The sequence below is a fragment of the Eleutherodactylus coqui genome, chromosome 9, assembly GCF_035609145.1.
Source record: "Eleutherodactylus coqui strain aEleCoq1 chromosome 9, aEleCoq1.hap1, whole genome shotgun sequence".
In the NCBI taxonomy this organism is placed as follows: domain Eukaryota; kingdom Metazoa; phylum Chordata; class Amphibia; order Anura; family Eleutherodactylidae; genus Eleutherodactylus; species Eleutherodactylus coqui.
This window is the reverse complement of record NC_089845.1, coordinates 79,810,835-79,833,664: the sequence shown is the minus strand read 5'-3', so window position 1 is coordinate 79,833,664 and position 22,830 is coordinate 79,810,835. Positions and strand designations below refer to the sequence as shown.

General features: G+C 47.3%; 2 protein-coding genes across 3 annotated transcripts in view; one reads left to right on the top strand and one right to left on the bottom strand.

Moving 5' to 3' along the window:
- The window catches only part of METTL4 (methyltransferase 4, N6-adenosine), a 111,995-nt gene extending 103,670 nt beyond the window's left edge, over positions 1-8,325 (bottom strand). For both annotated transcript variants that reach the window (XM_066579609.1, XM_066579610.1), the window contains exon 1: positions 7,939-8,325. In XM_066579609.1, the coding sequence (XP_066435706.1) occupies positions 7,939-8,211 (273 nt within the window). In that variant the 5' untranslated portion in view covers positions 8,212-8,325. The remainder of the gene's footprint in view (positions 1-7,938) is intronic.
- Positions 8,326-14,096: 5,771 nt separating this feature from the next.
- Positions 14,097-22,830, top strand: part of SMCHD1 (structural maintenance of chromosomes flexible hinge domain containing 1) — a 128,096-nt gene continuing 119,362 nt past the window's right edge. The window contains exons 1-2 of the mRNA XM_066579608.1: positions 14,097-14,388; positions 20,070-20,145. Coding sequence (XP_066435705.1) covers positions 14,224-14,388; positions 20,070-20,145 — 241 coding nt within the window. The 5' untranslated portion in view covers positions 14,097-14,223. The remainder of the gene's footprint in view (positions 14,389-20,069; positions 20,146-22,830) is intronic.

The following is a 22,830-nucleotide window of genomic DNA, read 5'->3' as shown; positions in this document are numbered from 1 at the left end:
GTGTCCTTAAGGGGTTAATATTCCGGAAACTGACTTGAATTTAAGCTGTATACCCTTAGTCCTGTCTGTTCAAGCTATTTGACAGGGTGGGCCACAGAAAAGTAGGCCGGCACCACACTCTTATGAAAGCTGTCTAAATGTAAATCTTTTGGTTGCCCGCAGCAACCAATCACAGCGCAGCTTTCATGTCTAATACTGCTGAGGTAAAATAAAAGCTGTGCTATGATTGGTTGCTATGGGCAGCAAAGAGATTTTTTTTTAGACAGTTTTCATAAGAGCGTGGTGATGGGCTATTTTTCCATGGCCCACCCTGCATGACCAGCTGCAATAAAAAACACTACTTAAAGCCCTGTTTATGTGTCTCCACTCTCCAGCTCAGTACTATCAACCAATCAGGTGGAATCAGCGAACCCAAACAACCATATTGAATCAGACAACCCAAACAATCAACCAGGTTGCTGGAATTGTGAATCAGAACCAATCAGGTTGTTGGAATTGCTCCATAGTACTGAGCTGGAGAGTAAAAGGCCAATATGCCCGCAGGAGCCTCCCCTGTACACAGCAGGAATACTAGGTGAACCTCTACGCTTTGTAAAACTGCTGTTGTGACATTTGAGCCCCATAAACTACATATCCAGGAATGGGCAGAGGGGTTTTTATACTCACCGGGTGCCCCGTTCTACTGTGTTGCCCCAGTGAAGTTGGCGCATGTACTCAGCGTGACTCTTTTCAACTTACTCTGTGTGTGTGCTCTCCTAATCAGCTCTATGGGAGAACGCACGCACAGAACACGCTGAAAACAGTCACAGGGTGTGCGGGATAACAGCGCAGGAATGAGACACCCGCTCCCCAGACTATTTATTCCCTGACGGAATACCGCAGCGGAGTCCGTCATAGCGCCCCCCCCCCAAAGACCCCATACTCACCTCCGGATCCGCTGCTTAGCTCACGCATGACGCGCCAGCAGCGTCATGACACGGCCGGCAATGGGCGGAACGCGTAATCATGCACAGCGGAAGTATTGCATGACTGGCGGCTTCCATTGACTACAATGGAAGCCATAAGCGCGTATTCCCGCGGCAAATAGGGCATGCTGCGGGTAATTTTACACTACGGAATTCTGCAGTGGAATTCCGCAGCATGAACATTGAGCTATTAGGTTCAATAGAACCTAATAGCTGCGGTGAAATGCCACAGATTTCCGACGCATTTCACGCGGCAGAAATCCGGCCGTGGGCATTAGCCCTAAATCTGCTTGGTTAGGTGATTATTTAGAGTGTCACCTTGTATTTGGAGCAGATATCTAATGTAAAAAAAGCCTACAGGTCTCTCTCTGTCTGTCTCTCTCTGTTTGTCCATCTTTCTCTCTCTCTCTCTCTATCTTTCTCTGTCTGCCTCTCTCGTTATCTGTCTCTCTATCGCTTTCTCTCTGTCTCTCGGTCTGGGTTTCTGTCTCTCTATTGCTCTCTCTGTCCCTCTATCGCTCTCTCCCTGTATTTATCGCTCTGTCTTTTTATCACTGTCTCTCTACACTCTCACTCTTTTTCTCTCAATATCGCTCTGTTTCTCTATCGCTCTGTCAGTCTCTCTATCGCTCTCTTTTTTGGTCTGTCTATCACTCTGTGTTTCTCTATCGCTCTGTGTTTCTCTGTCTATCGCTCTCTATCGCACTCTCCCTCTCATTATACTCTGTGTTTCTCTTTTTCTCTATCGCTTTCTGTGGATCTATCGCTCTCTTTCTGTCCGTCTATCGCTCCCTCTGTTTCTCTGTCTCTCTATAGCTCTCTCTGTCTATCACTCTGTCTCACTCTCACTTTCTCTCTCGCTGTCTATTGTTATCCCTCGCTCTAGAGATAGAGAGAAAGAGAGCCCTTCCCCAGTTCTTTGCTCCAAGCTGCGAGGTTACCGACCGGGGAGGGACAGCAGCCGAGCAGCTGGGGCATTACTGCAGGCATTATATGGGCACCCTGGTGGTTGGGCAGTGTATGGTGCAGCTTAGCAGAGTACACTGTGTTGCTTAGCAATGCTTCACTCATTCCAGCGCATGCCTGAAGCACAGCAGCGCTGCCCATAGACTTAACCCTTTCCAATCCAATTTGTATCCTGGTTTTCCTAGGGGTTTACTCTTTTTCTGCCGTTATACAACGGCACCATCTGCTGGCTAAAGCCAGTACTGCATGAGTATATAGAAAACAAGAAAAAAATCCTTCTGCGCTCTTTTTTGGGTTTGTTTGCAATCCAAATCAGGAACCAGGTCACCGCAATGTACAAAAAAAATGTATTTTTAATTGTACAGCATATATAAAATTATTTGCACCAGGTGAGTAAAAATCCCCCTTATTTCGGATTCCTGTGTGGTGGCGCGGATCTATATTTTGTGAACTGTACTGCATGAGGTGACACATTGGATAGGCTCCGACAGCAGAGAGGCTGGCAACATACAGTAAGAGAACCCTGACGAATGTCTTCCAACATCAGAGCTATACAGCCTTAAATCATAATGTCTTCACAGGTCAGTCAGTGGATCGGAAAGTGTTAACATTGTAACTTTCAACCCGCCTGACAGTCCCTGAATGTATTAAACTCACATTTGATGATTTTACGGCACCGGTGAGCAGGTGTGTCATCTAATGACACCAACATTATACACCAAAGTTAAAGCAAAAGGGTCAAAGTGCGGTGCAAGAAAAAGCAAGTAGGCTTATTTATATTAGATGCCACATAAAAAGGGTTATTTCCAAGTATTATAGACTATTACTATTTGAGTGTCTAAGGGTCATCTGGGCTGTATTTCTAAGTGCACTAAAGAGGTTGGACTATTGGAACATGATGTTTGGGATGATGCATTTCAACAAATTTACTTGCCATCTACCCTATTAATAATGGTCAGAAAATGACAATTTTCTGTGCTCAAATTATATTATACTCCAAAAACGTTGGCTTCACCGAACCCAGATAGATGAGCGGTCTGTCTGAGATGTAATGATGAAGCAGACCTTACTCACATGGACTGGAGATGCCTGAAGTTAAATAGATATTCAGGAGTGATACATCAGTTTTAGAAAATAAACGTGGTATTAATTCTCCGTGCGATATGCCAACTTGTGTCTCAAGTTGTTCCATTGGGTGGAAGCAGTTCATTATACTAAAATAGCTGTGATGAGATCCCTATTCCATGACAAAAGGCTGATTACTAAAAAGTGGATATCTAAAAACGTGCCTACGGTGGAAGAATGGTTTACACTGGTTAAAGGGGTTGCACAAAGATTGCGATTTATCCTGTATATACAGGATAGGGGATAATTTGGTGATCGGTGGGGGGTCTTACCACTGAGATCCCTGCCAATACTGAGAACGATCACTGCGGGAGGGGGACGGGGGGAGCGACAGTTGTGGTGACATGAGAGTCCTGTTCTCAAAAAATGGTTCGAGACAAGCTGCACGCCCACAAACAACGCCCACAATTTGATAGGCTGGGAAGGAGAATAGGACAAGGTTGTCTCCACTGTTACCAGAACATTATCCTTCCATTATATAAGGCACTTGTCAGGCCTCACATGGAATACTGCGTACAATTCTGGACACCGGTGCTCAGGAAAGATGTCACAGTGCTTGAAGGGGTTCAAAGAAGGGCAACTAAACTAATACATGGAATGACGGGACTGGAATACCCACAGAGGCTATCCAAATTGGGACTATTTACTCTAGAAAAAAGAAGGTTAAGAGGCGACCAAATAACCATGTATGAGTACATGAGGGGACAACACATGGATCTCTCCCGCGATCTGTTTACACCCAGGACCACGACGGTAACAAGAGGACATCCGCTACGATTAGAGGAAAGTAGGTTTCATCACCAACATAGAAAGGGGTTCTTTACTGTAAGAGCAGTTAGACTGTGGAACTCTCTACCGGAGGAAGTGGTGATGGCAAAATCGATAGAGGAGTTTAAAAGGGGACTAGATGTCTTTCTGGAGAAGAAGTATATTACAGGATATAAATATTAGGTTAAGGGTCAATCCTGGTATACAGGCAGGTAGGAACTATTAGGGGTTGATCCAGGGAACAGTCTGATTGCCATTAGGGAGTCGGGAAGGAATTTTTCCCCCAAAAGGGCTAATTGGCTTCTGGCCCTGGGGTTTTTTGCCTTCCTCTGGATCAACACAGTAGGATAGACAGGCTGGACTAGATGGACAATGTCTTCATTCGGCCTTACATACTATGTTACTATGTTACCATGTTGGTGTCCCATGTGTGCTCTGAGCTCCGCTCTCATACTTCCCCCGGAGACCTTCTTCCCTTGAAGTTTCGGCGCTGTAAGTTCCCTCCCCCTCCCCTGCATTTCCCCAATGTGAATATCCCCACCTGGCAACATCTGAAGGCGGCACAGCTTTGGCCTCCTAGCTCAGCTCTCATACTTCCCCACCCGGCGACCTTCTCCCCTGACGGCATCGGCACTCCACGCCCAGAAACCTCTCAAGCCGGTACCACTACAGCCTCCTTGCTCCACTCTCATACTTCCCCCGGCGACCTCCTCTCCTGCAGGCGCTGGCGCTGTAATTTCCCTCTCCCCCTCCGTTGCATTCCCCCGCTGTCACTGCCCCCGATGGGCTGCCTCCTCCCGTCCCTGCCACGCCGCAGTTGGTCACCCGCTGTCAGTCTCCCCGCCAACCTGGAGCCGGGAAGGAGACAAGGGACAGCGGCGGAGGGGTGAATGACACCAGGCGGGAGGGGAGATTATGGGCACCCATTCTCCGGCCCAGCCAATCAAATTGTGGGCATTGGTTGTTGGCGTATAGCTTGTCTCCACCCATTCTTCTGGTGGAGACAAGATGCAACAATACCAATATGAAGATGGAAGGAAAGATGTATAGTGGAGATGAGCTAGCCTACTCGGTAAGGCAGTTACTAGAGCGAGCATCGCTCTTCTCGAGCAACTGCTTAGTGATCCGAGCAGACTCGGGTGGGCTGCGGGGTGAGCGGGGGGGGGGTTGGGGGGGGGGGAAGAGAGAGAGATCTCCCTTACTCTTCCTCCCACTCCGCTCCCCCCGCCCCCCACAGCCCAGCCCAGCCTGCTCGGATCACTTAGCAGTTAGGCTCGCTCATCTCTAATGTATACCAATCTAGGGGGGGGGGGGGGAATTCTTCACAAGTACATGAAATACAGTGTTTGTTATACGGGAAAGGGCATGTTTCATTTTAATTTCATTGGTTTTCTACGTGTCTGAAGTGAGGATGGGGTTAATTAAGCAGATACAATTTTACCATATGCTTGTAAAAGACGTGTTGCTTAGACTTTTTTAATTTCTTCTTGTTTTGTCTTTATGATATGTCAGTTATTATTAACATAAGTAAATATGTTACGACACATCCCAAACATCCTTTATTATTACAGAATTCGGTTACTAAAGCCCCCTGTCCATGGACGCGATTTCGACGCCGGCCCCGTGTTCACAAGCAGAGAATCGTTGTGAATCTCCGCTCGCGGCCGGCAATGCGCAGCATGCTGCAAATTACCGCCATTCTCCACAGTCAGCCTATCTGCCGGATATGGCTGACCCCGGAGATTCGTCTGCCGGCTCCTGCTCCTGGGCGACAGCTCCCACGGCAGAGATTCGGCGCGGCACTTCGCAACGCCTGTGGACAGGGGGCCTTACACTGCATTACTTGCATAAGTTAGCAGAACAATAAGAATCCTAAAGACACTCCTGTTCCTAGAAGTTAAGGCCATAAAGAAAGATGAGAGAGAGTTGCCAACTTTCTCCAGCATATGGCAGTAGTATCAAAGCAGGACTCTGATGACAGAAGCAGAACTTTCACACGGGAGACAAAAGTCACACAATTTTCTCACGATGCAGCAGTGCTACAAAACGCATGTATGTGAAGCCCATGCTTTACAGTGGGTCCCTTCACATTAGCAATGTTTTGTAGGCTGCTACATTGCGAGAAATAAAATGTGGGTTGCTGAATATTGCCGTGATTTGCAATGTTTTGTAGCCCATGTTTCCCTATGGAGCCTTCCTTTGTGTAGCATTGCAGCACATAAAAGCATGGTTTTCGTGTGGTGCGATGCAACTTTTACAGTAGAAAGTCCTACGGATTGTCCCTAAAATAAACCTTTGCTACATTAAAAAAAAAAACAATACATCACCTAACAGGCGCTGTCTGCTCCACCGCACTTCTCCTCCGGCAGTTCCGTGGCACTTGTCTGTAGTCTTCAGCCAGCGCTTCCAGATCAAGGGGTTTAAAAATCCCACCCCAAGGAAGCACTGGTAGTGACTGGTTCTTGAGCGCCGCAGCTCAACCAATCAGAGCCAGCGCTTTCTTAGGGCGGGATTTTTTAACTCCCTGACCAGGAAGTGCTGGCTGAAGACTACAAACAAGTGCTGCGGAACTGCCGGAGGAGAAGTGCAGCAGAGCAGACTGCAGCTGTTAGGTAATGTATTGTTTGAGGGTGTTTTATGCAGCTAGTGCTTATTTTTGGGGTAGAGCTTTTATTTCGAGCCCACGAAAATCCTTGCAAAAGAGCACTACAAATTTGCGAGGAAATGCAGTAATAACGCACAGAACACAGCTGCGATTTCGCGGCGATATCGCTGTTGCCTGTGTGAAAGAGGCCTTACACTTATTCTACTCTTCTCTACTTCAGTTCCGATAGGGATATACCACACGTGGTACTGCATTCGTAATTCATGGTGTTCCGCAATGACGTGTGATTTAGTGCCGCCAATCGCCATGCACTATCTTAGCGTGTATGCGTGCGTGATACATGCCAAGATAGAACATGCTGCAATTTTAGTTGTGCATGGATTCTGCACAATTCATCTGAACAACATTGACTTCAATGGAAGCCGTCCGTGTGGAAAACGCTCTGAAATAGAGCATGCTGCGATTTTTTTTTCATCCGCGAGCGGAAACCCCAATTGGTTTCCAAATCTGCCCGTGTGCATGACGCCTTAACACCTTCCCACTATAGGACATACATTTACGTCCTGCAGCGTCCGGGTATGTATGAAGAGAGAACGCAGAGCAACCTCTCTTTATACAGCGCGGGTGTCAGCTGTTTATAACAGCTGTCCCCCACAGGCAATAGCTGCGATTGGCCGCGTGGCCGATCGGGGCTATTAACCCTTTAAATGCATCGAATGATGTTGGAGGTCCTGTACCCCCCTCGTGAGATTGGAGGGAGTCATGGCAGCCGGGGTCCTTCTGAAAGGCCCCAGAGTTGCCTATCAAGCAATCTCTGTGGAGTGGCTTCATAGACTGCCTCACAATCTCAGTATGATGTAATGCTGCAGCATTACATCATACTGCAGGAGCGATCAAAGCATTGTTAGTTGTGGTCCTCCAGGGATGGGGCAAAAAAAATAATCAATAAAGTTTTCTTAATTGTAAAAAATATTGTGCGCAAAAGATGGCGGCAGAAAAAAAATTTCAAAAAAATTAAATGCCTTCAAAAAAAAATTAAATAGTACAATAAAAAAAAAACTATACAAGTTTGGTATCGTAGTAATCGTACTGACCCATAGAATAAAGTTATCATCTCATTTTTGTTGCAGTTTGTGCGCTGTAGAAACAAGATGGCGGAATGTCTTTTTTTTTTTTTCTCTTTACTCCACTTAAGAATCTTTTAAAAGTTTTTCAGTACATTATATGGTACTTAAAATAGCACCATTAAAAAAACACAACTCATTCCGCAAAAAACAAGTCCTCATACAGCAACATCGATGGATAAAGCAGTTATTTTTTAAAAGGGGGAGGGGGGAGAGGAAAAACGAAAAAAAAAAGTTGCAGGGCCATTAAGGGGACAGATTTCCATCGCACTGAGGAGACATTGCGGTGTCTGATCTCTTGCTGAGCTCTACTGTGTTTAGGACGGATTTATACACTACAACAAAAAGTATCTACGGTAGTTGGTTCAGAAGCCGCAGACTTTACCTTTCTCACACCAGTACGCCGCCAGGTGACGCTGTTGCCCGGGCCGTCGCTCCCCGGAGCACAACTGTCAGTGGGCGGCGGGGGAGGCTGCAGAGAGAAGTAGGGCTTATAGAGCTGGAAGAACTCGTCTCTTAACCTGTAGTAGGATTTACTGCCGTGTCCCTTCTGCGGGGGTGAGGGAGAACCGAGCCTCCCTCCGACCTCGTACCACTTGTTGATGAGAGCCAATTCATCCAGCAGCCAGCCTGCGGCGCTCTCACACACCACGGCCATGTAACGCTATGTGGCCTCACACGTGCTGGCTGTGACTATGAGGGACACAATGCACATCACTGTATTAGCGCTACCGCCGTGCACGCTTATAACACATTTCTTCCTATCCGTAGCTTTCTCTCATCCCCCTGCGCAGTCGCAGTGGCCTGCTGCTGAAGAACGCAGCACACTGCCATCTGTCGGTGGATCTTAGAACCACATGACCTATCGCTGACAGTGGAGCTGTAGTCTATCCGTAGAGCTCATAGTCCCATCGTGCACAGCATTATTCCTAGCAGGGCTGCTTTACACCTCATGTGTGTATATATATATATATATATATATATATATATATATATATATATATATATATATATATATATATATATATATATATATATATATATATATATATATGCATTTTTTACAGCTTCAGTGTACAGTACAAGTATATAACAGACACGTGGTGTAAAGCAGCCCTGCTAGGAATAATGCTGTATACGATGGGACTATGAGCTCTACGGATAGACTACAGCTCTAGTGTCAGCGATGGGTCTTGTAGTTCTGTCAGCGCCGCTATAACAGAGTATTTAACTGGAAAACCCCTTTAACCCATTGAAAATATTGGGTTCTATTCATGTGCATCCTCTGCGCATCTCTCAACACATAGAACTCACACGTGAAAATCACCCATGTAATACAGCCTGAAGGGCTCATGCCCACGGCCATATGCGTAAATTGCCATGCGTCTCCCTCAGCATTTTACACATTACAGCCCATGTGCTCTGCCAGCAGAAACCGCATATGGGCTGAGGATGGCACTGCATGCCCGCGAATCACACGTCACAGACATGCACAGTGTGACTTTTTTTTTAATTACCCAACATCGCGCTCGCCCGTGTGAATGTAGCCTCAGGTGTATCCCGTGAGCAATATTGTGTAAATGTTTCTGTCGATAGAGCTGTATGAGGGCTTGTTTTTTGTGGGATGAGCTGCAGTTTTCATTGCTACTATTTTGGGGTACTTTCATTTTTTTTTATTCCATATTTGTGAGGGGCAATGAACAGAACGCAAATCTGGCATTGCTATTGTTTGGGGGAGGGCTGTGTTTAATATGCAGTATAAGTGACTTGTTCACTTTTATTGTGGGTCAGTACTATTAGGCTGCATCGACACGGATGACACAATAGCGGCGTGAGAAAATCAAAGCGATATCGCATATGTTGTCTGTGCGATATCCCTACATCTCGCAATATCGCGACTTTGTAGCACCACATGCAAGAATTTTCGGGGAGGGACTTGAACTAAAAGCCCTACCCTGGAAAAAAGCCCTAGCTGCTGAAAAAAATATACATCACCTAGGAAGCGCTGTCCTGTTCCGGCGCGACTTCTCCCCTGTTCCCGGAACTCGTCTTTAGCATCTCTCGCTGGCTGGGGATTTGGAAATTCCCGCCTCCAGGAAGCTCTGCCTCTGATTGTTTACCGAGCGCACGGCTCAGCCAATCAGAGCCAGCACTGGAGGAACCAATCACAGCCATTTATTGAATGGCTGTAATTGGTTCATCGAGCACTGGCTCTGATTGGCTGAGCCGTGCGCTCGGTAAACAATCAGAGGCAGAGCTTCCTGAAGGCGGGAATTTTCAAAGTCCTGACCAGAAAGCTCTGCAACGAGAACTTCAAGCTAGCGCCGGAGAGCTTCAGGGAAGACGCGCCAGAACCTGACAGCGCCAGAGAGGTGATGTATTCATTTTTTTATGCAGCTAGGGATTAGTTTAGGGCTTTTATAGTAGAATTTCCTATTGTAAAAGTTGCATCGCATGAAAAACCTATTTTTGTGCAATGCGATGCAGTACATAGGAAGGCTCCATAGAGAAACATAGGCTACAAAAAAAAATCAAAAGTCGCGGCTGTATAGAGCATGCCACAATTTTGCAGCCTCGCAATGTCGCAAACTATCAAACATCGCTCGTGTGGAAGAACCGAAAGGTAAGCAGGGGCTCTACATACATGCGACTTGTCTGACAAAGTCGCCCGTGTGGATGCGGCATTACGGTGATACAAAAAGGTATTTAGATTTTCATCTTTTATTACTTTTGCACAATACATGCATTTTCTAATAAAAACATTTTTTGCATCCACTAATACAGGGACATGACTTTTTTTTTTTGGGGGGGGGGGGGGTTGTTCCCCACAGGCAACAAAATTGCGTGATTTTTCTTGCGATGTGACAAATCGCATGTATGTGAAGTCCATGCTTTTTTATGGATTGCTTCACATTAGTGGTGTTAGCCTGTGACGTTGCGAGGAAAATTGCTAGGGAGGTTGCTAGATATGCCTGCGATTTGCAATGTTTCGTAGCCCATTCTTCCCTATGGAGCCTTCCTTTGTGTTGCATCGAAACTAGAGACGAGCGAGCGTACTCACTAAGGCAAACTACTCGAGTGACTAGTGCCTCATGCGAGTACCTGCCCGCTCATCTCAAAAGATTCGGGTGCTGGCGGGGGAGAGCGGTGAGTTGCGGGAGTGAGCAGGGGGGAGAGAGTGAGAGAGAGATCTCCCTCCTCCCCGCTCTCCCCCCGCCCCCCGAATCTTTAGAGACGAGCGGGTAGGTACTCGCATAAGGCACTACTCGCTCGAGTAGTTTGCCTTAGCGAGTACGTTCGCTTATCCCTAATTGCAACGCATGAAAACACGGTTTTCGTGCGGTGCAACATGTACAGTGGGAAATCCTACTGTAAAAGCCCTAAAATAAGCCCTAGCTGCATAAAAAAAATAAATTATACATCACATATCAAGCGCTGTCAGCTCCGGCGCATCTCCTCTGCAGCTCCAGTACACTTTTCTGTAGTCTTCAGGCAGCCCTTGTATTATTATTAATATTTTATGCAACAGGGGCTTATTTTCGGGGTAGAGCTTATATTTCAAACCCCCATCCTCCCCCCCCCAAATAAATCCTCACATGTGTTGCTACAAAGTTACACGACTTTGTAGCGGCACAAAATCGCAATATTGCCACGATAAAACGCAGCAATATCGCGCAGACCACCAAAGCGATATCGCTGCCATTTTCTCGCGGCATTATCGTGTCGCCCGTGTGAAACAGGCCTTTAAGTCATTCACAATACACTATAAATGATATAATTTGTATTATGCAGGTCCATACAGTTATGGAAATACCAAACATAAAGTTTTTATTATATAGCGATATTCCACTGTGGCGGAGGAGCACTAAGGGTCTGCGCGATGAGCCTATATTAATGATAGCCTCACTGCAGAGAATCGTGGCATGCCGCGGTTTTAATCACGCAAGCGGAAAATCACTATGATTTTCTGCTCGTGTGCAGTAGGCTGCGCTTTCCATTGTTATCCTATGGAAAGCTTGTCATGCGAGCTCTGCGTAGTTTTATCGCCGCGGATCTCGCAATGACACCTCGGCTGTGGACAGCCAGTCTAAGCTGCAGTAGTCAGTTGGAGTTTGGGAGCAGAAGAGAGCAGAAGCAAAGACAAGAGCAGGAGAGGGATATTGTGCGGTGAGACAGCGAGCATGTCATCAGAAGAGATAGAGGGAGGAAGCATGAAGAGTAGCGACTAGAGATGAGCGAACGTACTCGGATAGGCACTACTCGTCCGAGTAATGTGCCTTATCCGAGTACCGCTGTGCTCGTGCTCAAAGATTCGGGACGCGCTGCGGAGCGGGGAGCTGCAGGGGAGAGCGGGGAGGAACGGAGGGGAGATCTTTCTCTCCTTCTCTCCTGCCCGCTCTGCCCCGCTCCCCGCTCCGACTCACCTGTCAGCAGCGGAGCGCCCCGAATCTTTGAGCACGAATACAGCGGTACTCGGATAAGGCACATTACTCGAACGAGTAGTGCTTATCCGAGTACGTTCGCTCATCTCTAGTAGCGACGGTTAAGTGCTGGAGAACAGGAGATGGAGGAGAGCGCCAGAAGCTTGTGAAAGCATAGAGGAGTGGGCCATCAGCAGGGTTTTTCTTCCATCCTAAGGGAAGGAATCAGAGAAATACGGAGAGAGACGCCATCACAATAGTGAGTGTTACCTCCCCTTGCGCAGTTAGCCGACAGTGGAGTATAGTCTACCCTGCACGAGCCCCTCCACTCTGCCACTGACAGCCCCGAAAAAAGAAAAGGGAAAGAATTGTATTTAAATAACCTTCACCCTAAAAGAAGTGAGGAATCTGATACTGCCAATGAGGATACAAGTGAAACTGTTGTTGTTTTTACCTTTGCTCCCAAATCCACAACCGTGAACTGTATCTATAACCTGACATTTCATAGTAAACTGTGTGCCTTCGGTTCACCTGTATCAAAAAGGAATGCTCTCATTATTTCACCACAAGTAAAGTTTTTCCCACAGAAAGGCACTGGCGTCACATACAGACATCATCAGTCAGTACACAAACTACTCAGAGACTCTTACCAACCGCCTGCTGCATGAGTCGCCATATCTGTCACAGTAGCTGCCACTGTGACCAGGCTTAAGCTAACGCCACCCACTCGAGCTACCTCTGGCTTGCTGCGGTAGGAGGGTTGAAGCTTGGGGTTACGAACAGGATAGTGACCGCTGTGACCTATTTCACATTGGTGTACCAACTATTTAAATTTTAAAGGGCCAGCCCCCATTCTTGACAGATCACGCCGAAAGTAAAACAGATTCTAGAAAACTCGTTTAGCATGTCCGACAAAGGTGATAATGAGCAAACTAGCTCTCGCTCAGCCCAGAGCTTGACTGGCTTCGCACCGCTGACAATGCCCTATTGCCTAGGCACCCCTTGGCTGCCACAATACAGTCGAGAGGCGTATCTTTCGTGAGTTTAAGAGTAAAATGGGAGCCGTGTTCCGACTCCATCCACTCACGATGGAACGGAAAGTAGACATCTTAATAGGGCAGTTAGAAGAAGCTGCGGCTCGGAGAGCGAAAACCTGGTTCCATGAGCACAGGAAGACGGTCGAAGAAATATTTTAACGTCTGCAGGGTGTCTTTGACGTGCATCCTATGTCACAGATCAAACAGTGGTTCTTCAATATAAAACAAAAGCCTGACGAGTCCCTACGAGAGGATATGAAGGTGGTGGTTCAGGCTGATCCCAAAGAGGCAGATCAAGATCTCCGGGAGGTTTATAGAGGGATCACGGACAGAGACCAAGTAAAAATGTTATCCGTCCAGCACCCAGATACTACTTTTCTCGAGTATAAAGAACTGGCCATCCATGTACTATTGCTTTTCCCGCGGATTGTCAATTACGGACACGCCGCGGGTCGGGAGGCTTCCATTGACTTCAATGGAAACCGTCCAAGCGGAATCCGCAGGAAAATAGAGCATACTGCGATTTCCCCCCCCCCCCCTTCACGAGCAGAAACCGCCATTGGTTTCCATTCGTGTGCATCACTTTTCCCTAGCATGCTATGGGGGTGTATTTGCTGCAGAACCCTGAGGAGGACGCCCGCTCCGGATTCCGCGACAAAAGTGTGCAGGCCGCCTAAGGATTGCAATTTCACAGAAGCAAGTCGAGGCTTTTTGAATTAAAAACTACTCGCATAATCGGCGTGAAAAATGCACATCACGCTCGTCCGTGTGAGGCTACTACGGTTGGAGCAGAGTTTAACCCAACGCTAATAACTCACTGCAAGGATTTATTTTATGTCAGGACAACAAAAGAAAAAAAAGACAAAAAAAAAAAAATATGTGCCTCTGTTTATGTAACATCCTGAGTGCCATGTTGTCACGTGTTACATCCAGTAACCAGAGAGCAGCGGGGAAGCCCCCTCTGGGACTGCGTGAGGTAAAGTGAAAGCAATCGTGTGATTGGCTACTGCTGGTCACGTGCTACTGCTCGCTCACACCGCTGAGACCTGCAAGCTCTCAGAATCGCCTTTCCCGCTCTCCAGCGGAACTGCGCGAGAGACGTCTAGCGGGCGGACGTGACGTCACGGGCCTGTGTTTGAACTGGCGCCCGGGGTTTGTGCGGCGCTGACAGGCTCCTCACGGTAGTAGGCGACCGACGCACCAGTGCGGGGAATGGCGGCGGTGCCGGGCAGCACGGAAAGACCGCACAATGGCGGTGGAACAAGTCACTGCGTCAAAGTCTACGTGCTTGACTGCCGCTCGGAGCAGTCGTTGTGTGAGGAGAAGACGCTGCAGGTGCGGGGCGGCTACCGGGAGCTCCGCGGAGACCTCTGTGAGGTAATTACCGGGCGGACATCTACCTCAGTGGTACCTGCGCTTCCAGCAGTCTCCGTGCAGAGGCGCTCCAGCCCCTCCATGCAGTGGGAGCTGCTGGCTGTCTGTATATTGGGCAGACCCTCTATTTCCACACACTCATGTGGTTTCCACTAGAGAACAGGGGTCCCTCCACGTCGCCCCGGCTCACCGCTGCGGGAATACGGGAACGGCTGTTCGACAAGGAGACCACCAGATTCACACAACCGCACTGGCACGCATGTAATACACGGAGAATAGAACCCATTGGGTCCGTTCAGAAGCGTAAAAACGTACGCGGCGCTTTATTTTTATTCCTGCGCTTTTTCAGGGACAAGAGCCATATTGTACTCGTTAAGCTAATTGGCCATTTGAATGACTGAGAGCATCGTTGCTTTTTTTTTTTTTTTTTTTACAATTCTAAAATGCAGATGTGTACAAATATGCAACGCGCATTCTGCAAAACCGCAGGGTACCGCAGCGCAAAACTTCAGTCTGATGCCGTAGCAGCCATAGAAGTGTAATGGGAGACGTGGAGAATTGTTGTATAGTCATGGGCCGGCAGTCGGGTAAACGTCCGCACAGGCACTGACGTCACCGCTAAGGTCGTCAGCGCTCGGGCAGTGTGTTTGCACTGAAAGTCTTGCCACCGGCTCGTCCGCTCCTCGCTTAGCGCTTCACCTCCTGCGGGGAGCGTTTACACGGGACGAGGAGCAAACCAGGTTTTTTAGGCTGACTGAAAAGTCACCTTAAACAACCGCGATCGACAAGAGCAAATGTTTTCACAGTTACGTTGAACGATTATCGCTTGTGTTCATTCTTTTGCGTGATAATCGTTATGTGTAAACGGGCCTTAAGTTCTGCGGGAGTTTTATAAATGGTGCAATATTCGAAATATCCTCATTCTAGGAGTGTCGAAACCAGCTGCAGAACATAAGGGAGGCTGGCGGGGGCGCTAACCCCCCAATACTGTTGAGGCAGGAATATGCAACACATATGGTTTGTGCTGAACTTTGACAAAAATCCGTGATGGCAGTAGTGGGCTAGTTCATTATGGCCCAAACCCCAGTGGGGTGTGAAAAACCAAGAGGGCTGTGAGGAAATACTTTTCCTTCTACATTGCAATTGTTTTGTAACCGTTGTTTACTAATAAGTACATAGCAACAGTATGTATACACCAAGGGCCACTCCAGGGATTAATAAACGTATTGACTATGTAGCTATCAAAGAAATTATATTATTGCATTATTTTTGTCTGCTTAAGGCCTCCTTCCCACGAACGGATTTCCGCCGCGTTGCCCGCAACTATTCGGTTCTATTGAACCTAATAGCTCAATGCTCTCGGTGCGGAATTCCGCATCGGGAAATCTCCCGTCCTCACCCGCGGCATGCTCTATTAGCCGCGGATGTACGCGTGGACAGCTTCCATTGCTGTCAATGGAAGCCGTCCGTCCACGCTATCTTCCTCTGTAGCACAGCGGAAGATAGCGTGAAGACGCTTCCCCACCCACCGCCGCCACGTCATATGACGCGACCGGCCGCGTCATGTGACGCGGTGGGCATGTCACATGACGTGGCGGAGGTGGGCGGGGAAGCGTCATGCGGGAGCGAGGACGCCCGATCCGCAGGTAAGTTTGGGGTCTCCTGGGGGGACGCCGTAATGGGCTCCGCCGCGTAATTTCGCGGTGGAGCCCGTCACGGCCGTGTGCAGCCGGGCTAAATCTCCTTACATACACAAGCTCTCGGATATGGCAGTGCTGAGAAAAGAGGAGACATGTATGAGTCTTAGGCCTCGTGTCCACGGGCCCACACGGTTTCCCTCGTACAGAATCCTGCAGCGGATTCCACCCGGGCCGCAGACATGATGCCAGAAAATACATTATACTCACCTGTCCGGACGCTGCGTTGCTCTCCTCCGTGGCGGCTGGGTCTTCTTTCTTCTGCACGGTGGATGTTTTCGGGATGCCTGCAGCGTGCAAGGTGCGTGCGCTGTGCCCTTTTAAAATTTTTTTAAACTCCTGCGGTCCCGCAGCACCGATGCAGTGACAGCTGCGCCTGTACCGCGGACCTGGACGGTTCATATTGGCTTCATTGGAAGCCGCGTGAACCGTTCGTGCGGGAAAACCACACAAAAATGGAACATGTTGCGGTTGGTTTCCCGTACGTGCGATCCGCACATCGGGGAAAAATGACATCCGCAGGTATTTAATTACCTTCGGGTGCCCAATGATTCCCTATGGGCGCAGATTACACGCGCGGAAGACCCGCACTGCTACAGTGGTACAAATCGCATGTATGTGAAGCCCATGCTTTCCTATTGGTTAATTCACACGTGTGATGTTTTGCAGCATACAACAAACCCCAACACAAAAACCTCGCGGGTCTGGCGATATGCACACGACTCGTGAGGGTTTTTAGTCCATGTTTCCCTATGGAGCCTTCCTCTCTGTTGCATCGCACAATGTACCTTTGACAGTAGGAAAGCCTACTGTCAAAGCCATAACCTAAGCCATAGCTGCAGAAAAAAATACACATACCTCACCTAAGAAGCGCTGTCAGCCCGCATCTTCTTCCCGGCATTGGTCATCGCTTTCTCTACTGGCCAGGGGTGGAAAAATCTCCGCCTCCTGGAAGCGCTGGCTGTGATTGGCTGATACTTAGCCAATTGCAGCCATTCATCGAGTGTTGGGTCTGATTGGCTAAGAGTTAGCCAATCACAGCCATCGCTTCCGGGGGGGGGGGGGGGGGGATTTTTCAATTCTTGGCCAAAAGAGAAGACCAGTGCCAGGGACTCGGGAAGAAGCTGCGGCAGAACTACAGACCGCTTCTAGGTGATGTATACTTTTTTTCCTTTTTTCTTCTCCCCCCACCCTCCCCCCCTTCAGCTATTTTCGGGGTAGGGTTTATATTTCAAGCATCCCCCCCCCAAAAAAAAAATCCTTGCATGTGGCGCTACAAAGTCACGGTATCACCACGAGAAACTGCAGCGACATTGCACAGACCAGCGATGCGATATCACTGCAATTTTTGTCGTGGCGATGCCATGTCGCCCGCGTGAACTAGGCCTAACTGATATGTCTACAGCTTGCCTTCCAGCTTACTTGCCACTATAAAAGTCTGTTATGCAAAACAATATATTAGAAGCTTGCTTGTGAACTCCATTATTGTGTCACATCTCTGAGTCTTGGAGCTCAATGCAATTACACTTGTATAACTAGATTGACCCGCTGTTCGCTACGTGAACATAAAATGTTTGGAAAAGTGGTTGTAAATGTTTTATCAACTGTCAAGTTGAGGATTGGGCTTAATTGTTCGCCATCCACGGATTGGTCTTCCACGTTTTGGGGACATGGCATCAGTCAAATTGGTAAGCACTTGATATGAATGTCACTCAGCAACGCTTCACTCTCCGTAGCGGCGCTGTTGGCTGAAGTACAACAGCGCCGCTAGACTCAACATAGGAGCTTTGACCTGGCCTGAGTCTGGGGTTTCGATTTCCTCCTACTGCTAATGCTGTGCTGATGCATCTTGAGATTGATGTGAAACTGAAAGTAAAAAAATCTTGCACTCAAGGTGGTGCCTGAAAAGCATCAAACAGAGGGCTGCACTGCATGGAGGTGACTGGAATACACAAATGAGATCTCCAGAATGTGACAGTGGGGCAGGGTGTTTTTCGCCATCGTGGATCTTTTAATGTACCGAAGTCTTATTAACCCCTTAATTATACAAGATGTAAAGTTACATCCTGTGCTTTCGGGGGTTTGTATGAAGAAGGATCAGGAGCCAATCCGGGTCCAGGCTGTTTCTTACAGCTGACAAACCACTGGTAACAGCTTGCAGCTATTGGCCCTGACAGCGGCACTTAAATTCCCCGATCAAAGTTCGGGGGTCTTGATCACGAGCTGCCGTTCAGTTGTCATGGCAGCCTTCTGAAGGCCCCCAGAGCAGTGGCATGACTTGGTAGAATGACTGTCAAATTGTGATATAATGTAATACATTATACTGCATGAGTGATCAAAAAAGTAAAAATTAAGTTTTTAAAAACTTAATTATTACTAAAAATAAAAGGAAGTAAAAAAACTAAAAACCCTTTCCCCATATTTCTGATAAATTCAAAACCATAAACAAAAACATACCGTATATACTCAAGTATTAGCTGAGGAAATGAGCTGAGCTCTTACTAGGGGCTGCTGTCCACGGGGCGATGATTCACCGGTGGTAAATCGCCGGCGAATCACACTGTCTGAAGCTGTCCATAGCGTTGCTAGGGAAAGCACAGGGCCGGCGTCCACGAGCGGAGAATCGTAGTGATTCTGCACTCGCAGGATCTAATTCGCGGCACGTCACGATTCTCCGCAGTGAGCCTATCTGTCAGATAGGCTCAGCACGGAGAACTGTCCGCTGTCACCTGCTCCCAGGCGACGGCGATCTGCCCCGGGATATCGCTATGCCCGTGGACAGGCAGCCTTACTTCTGCTTATCTATCTACCACCTTAGGGTGGTTAAGGTGCGTTCACACAGGGCAATTCGGATACTGGGGGGAAAAAAACTTGGGTAAAAACCCCGTGTGTGTTTGCTGTGTTTTGGTACCAAAAATGCAACTTTTTCTACCGTAGTTTGACCAGATCCAAACTGCCGTCGTGTGACTGTATGCATTAGTAACAGCACTAAGCTGGGGCACAGAAGGAAGGATCTAGTGAAAGCGGAGCATAATGTAAAGGACCAGGACTAGAGATGAGCGAGCATACTCGGTAAGGCATCGCCTTTTTCGAGTACCTGCTGGCTCATCCCTGAAGATTCAGGGGGGTCGGGAGCGGCGCACAGGCACACAGAGAAATGATAGGATAAAGGAGACTTTTAATACTTGGTTTAGGAATGTTTTGCACAAGATTTCAAACCCTCCACACACCCCCTCCCTTACTGTATATAACTTTTCATCATTTTGAGCTGGTTGTAAAAAGCCACTGCAATTCATTAATCTGCATGCCAACAGCGTTTCTGTACACTATCAGTTTTTCATTTTAAATGCCAAAAACTGCATTGTTATGGAAATCTGTGACAGAACCATAGGCTTTTAAAAGGGTTTCCCGAGTTGCAGATCACTGGTGACATAAATACACCAGTGCTGTGCTCCCCCGCCACTGCTGCCATCCTCCAGTGCCTTGTTTACTTGGTCTGCAGCAGTCACATGGGTTGTTTACCCACGTGAACTGCAGCCAATAGGATGCCACACGAGGACTTCATCACTAGTGTCCTGTAAACCAGAGGCTTCTATGGTAGAAGCCCGCATGACATGTTTATGGGATGTCACCAGGCCAGAAGACCTGACTGTCAGATGAGTATATTGATTCTACATAGTTTTGTGCACGGAAGGCTCCAAAAATATATTTAAAAAAAACAACTGTGATGGGAGGCTCTATTCAGAGCCCCCTGTGCATATGCGGCAGAAAATCGCAGAATAAATAGTGCAGCAACTGTGCTATTTTGTCTGGTAGTGTGCCAGTCCGAATGCCGGAAGTTGGACGGACCCCATTATAGTTCAGCTCGTTATGTGCCGTATTTGGCAGTTCCAGAATTTTCATTGTTCAGTTCCAAGGACAGAGTCAAACAATAAAAAAAGACTCGTGAATGGGGCCTTAACTTGTATTTTCGTTTCTCTTTACCAGGCTTTTGGCATCAAACCAAGTGAAGTATTTGTCATTACAACAACAAGTAGAGAAGAACTGACAGACACTAACTTCAGTAAGTATTTGATTTGTAAAATTGTGTTGCTAGAAAAGATAAAATGCAATTGCTATAATATGGGTAAATGATATGTATTTTTATGATTGATTTACAATATTTATACCTTTTAGGCCATGCTTACACAAGTGTATCACGCATCGTGCGGACTGCAGCATATATGCACTCAGCATGCAGCCAGTACGCAATGTCAGTGCGTATTGGCTGCAGGCTGCCCATCACCTTGTACTATCTTGGCTGTATACGCATGTAATACATCCCAAAATAGAACATGCTGCAGTTTTTCTTGCTTGCGTAATATACGCAATTCGTGTGAGTGGCAAAATGGCTGCCTATGTGATATTGGTACAGTGTATTAAGCTCGCAAAACCTGAGTGAGTAGTGTGCAATATCTATATGCTCGTGTGAGACAGTCCTTAGTCCCAACCGCTGACTGTTTGGAATATAAATTGTAGCAATTTATTATTTTTGTTTTTTAAACAAAGTTCTTTTTTCATTTTTCACAGCCAAAAACGAAACTTTTGTACACTTACTACTTTAACAATTTATAGGACTTTAGAGACTTAGGCCTCATGCCCATGGCCAGGTCTGATTCCGCTTGTGAAATCTCGCAGCGAAATCGGACCCAGAGGCCCCATACTCTCCTCTCCGAATCCACGGTGAGGGTCTCTGTAATCACGCAGTGCATGACGCGCCGGTGGTGATGTGATTTTCCCCGATACTTCCGCTGTGCTCACAGCGTGGAGTATCGCGAACAGTCTGCTTCCATTGACTGCAATGGAAGCTGTCCGTGCGACTTTTCTGCACTGAATAGAACAGGCTACGATTCTGGGAGATTCTGGTAACATAGCATGTCTACGGATGGCTGTTGCTGCGGGATTCACGGTGGGTGTCAGACGGATTATCCGTCTGTGGGCATTCGACCTTAAGGCGCTTTTACACGCAACGATTATCGCTCAAAATTTGTTCAAACAGCTGAACATGAGCAATAATCGTAAATGTAAATTCGGGCATTGTGCACTTTTCGTTTGAAACATGATTCTAAGGTTAGCTTAAAATCCATCATTCAGCCACACATTTTTCTTTCAATAGGCCACACGCTGGTTTCTCCGTGACATGTTTGGCATGTTTACACTTGCTGGGAGAGAACAATGGAATGTGCAGCAACTATTTACACAGCTGGGCATGTGTTTAAACACATGCTGGGGTCTGCAAACAACTCCTAGAGGTCCTTTTTTCATGAAAATAATGAAGTGTAATGGCCAATTTAGACACAACGGGAATTGCTCAAAGCCGTATTTTGAGAGATTCTAATTGCGTCTAAATGCATTGACATCGTGCAGTTTTCGTGCACGAGTCGTTGATTGCTCACTTTAAGTTTTCTTGAATTGAGCAATCAGCTGTTATCACAGCCGGCTGCGCTGATAAGATTCTCTGTGCCTGTGTCCTGCTGTGAATTCACAGCGGGGCACGGGCTGTAAGCAGGCAGAACAATACAGCTGTTTGCTTATGCAAAACAGCTGTATTCTGTTAGCAGTGATCTATTCACATAGTGTTGACGGCCATTAAGACCCCATTTACACTGACAGATGATCGCTCAAACGACCGTTTGATAGTTTTAAGTGATCATCTTTGCATACCTTATAGTAGCTACTATACAAACTGTCATTTGAGCGATCATCTGTGGGGGTAAATGGGGTCTTAATGGCCGTTAACACTTTATGCGACTAGATCGCTCAATCTTTCAGTCATTTGAAAGATTATCTTTGTGTAAAACAGGGGTAAACGACAGGAGGCACAAAATGCCAATAACCATTTTCAGCACAGCTAGATACCCTACAAAAATATAGAAAATTAAATATTCATCACTGATGACTAGTTTCGGACGCTCTGCAAAAAACAGAAAAACCGATAACTCGCATACTCTTCCACCATGCCCGTGCATTCAGTAACTTTCTGCAGATCATGGCGTATGATGGAAATATCTACTCTGATAAATCAAAACTGCATATTAAGAGTAGAGAGATATGTTTTACACTGCATGATGGCTGTGAATGCATCTTTATGAGTGGGTTCAGAAGGTGCTGGCACACCATGTGTTAACTTTAGTAAACTGTCTCCCCAAGTAGCATATGGCAGGAGATGACTGCACAGTTACCTATAGGTAGCACAGTCTCCCGTTGCCCAGGCACATTCTCCTCCTTCCGTGAATGTGACATATCCATCTCAGCAGGCATCATTTGCTGTTCTGCATGTCTAGCAGGATTATGAGCCCTTTCTGCTCGTCGTGCACAAAACGCTTGAGCCGAACTGCTACTTTCTAGTGTCTATTGGCCACAGCATCTTTCTGCTCGGAGTGTTTGTAGTGCCCTCTTGGAATGGGACATCACTAGCAGCCGCTCTACTTGCTATTGGTCATCCAGCCAGCAGAACATCATGAGATCAGGCTGAAGTCGCCTGTGTTGGTAAGTCGTGGGTGAGGGCAAAATCATGACAAGTACAGGGTGATTCCTGGGAGCTCTTCTCAGTGTGTCCACTCACATGTCGTGCTAATCAAGCCCCTCCCTGCATACAGTTTTTGAAGGAACTCTGCAGGTAAGTTTTTCTAAATATCTTGGAGAACTAACCACAGATCTTCTGTGGATGTAGGCTTGCTCAAATCCTTCTGTCTCCATGTAATCCCAG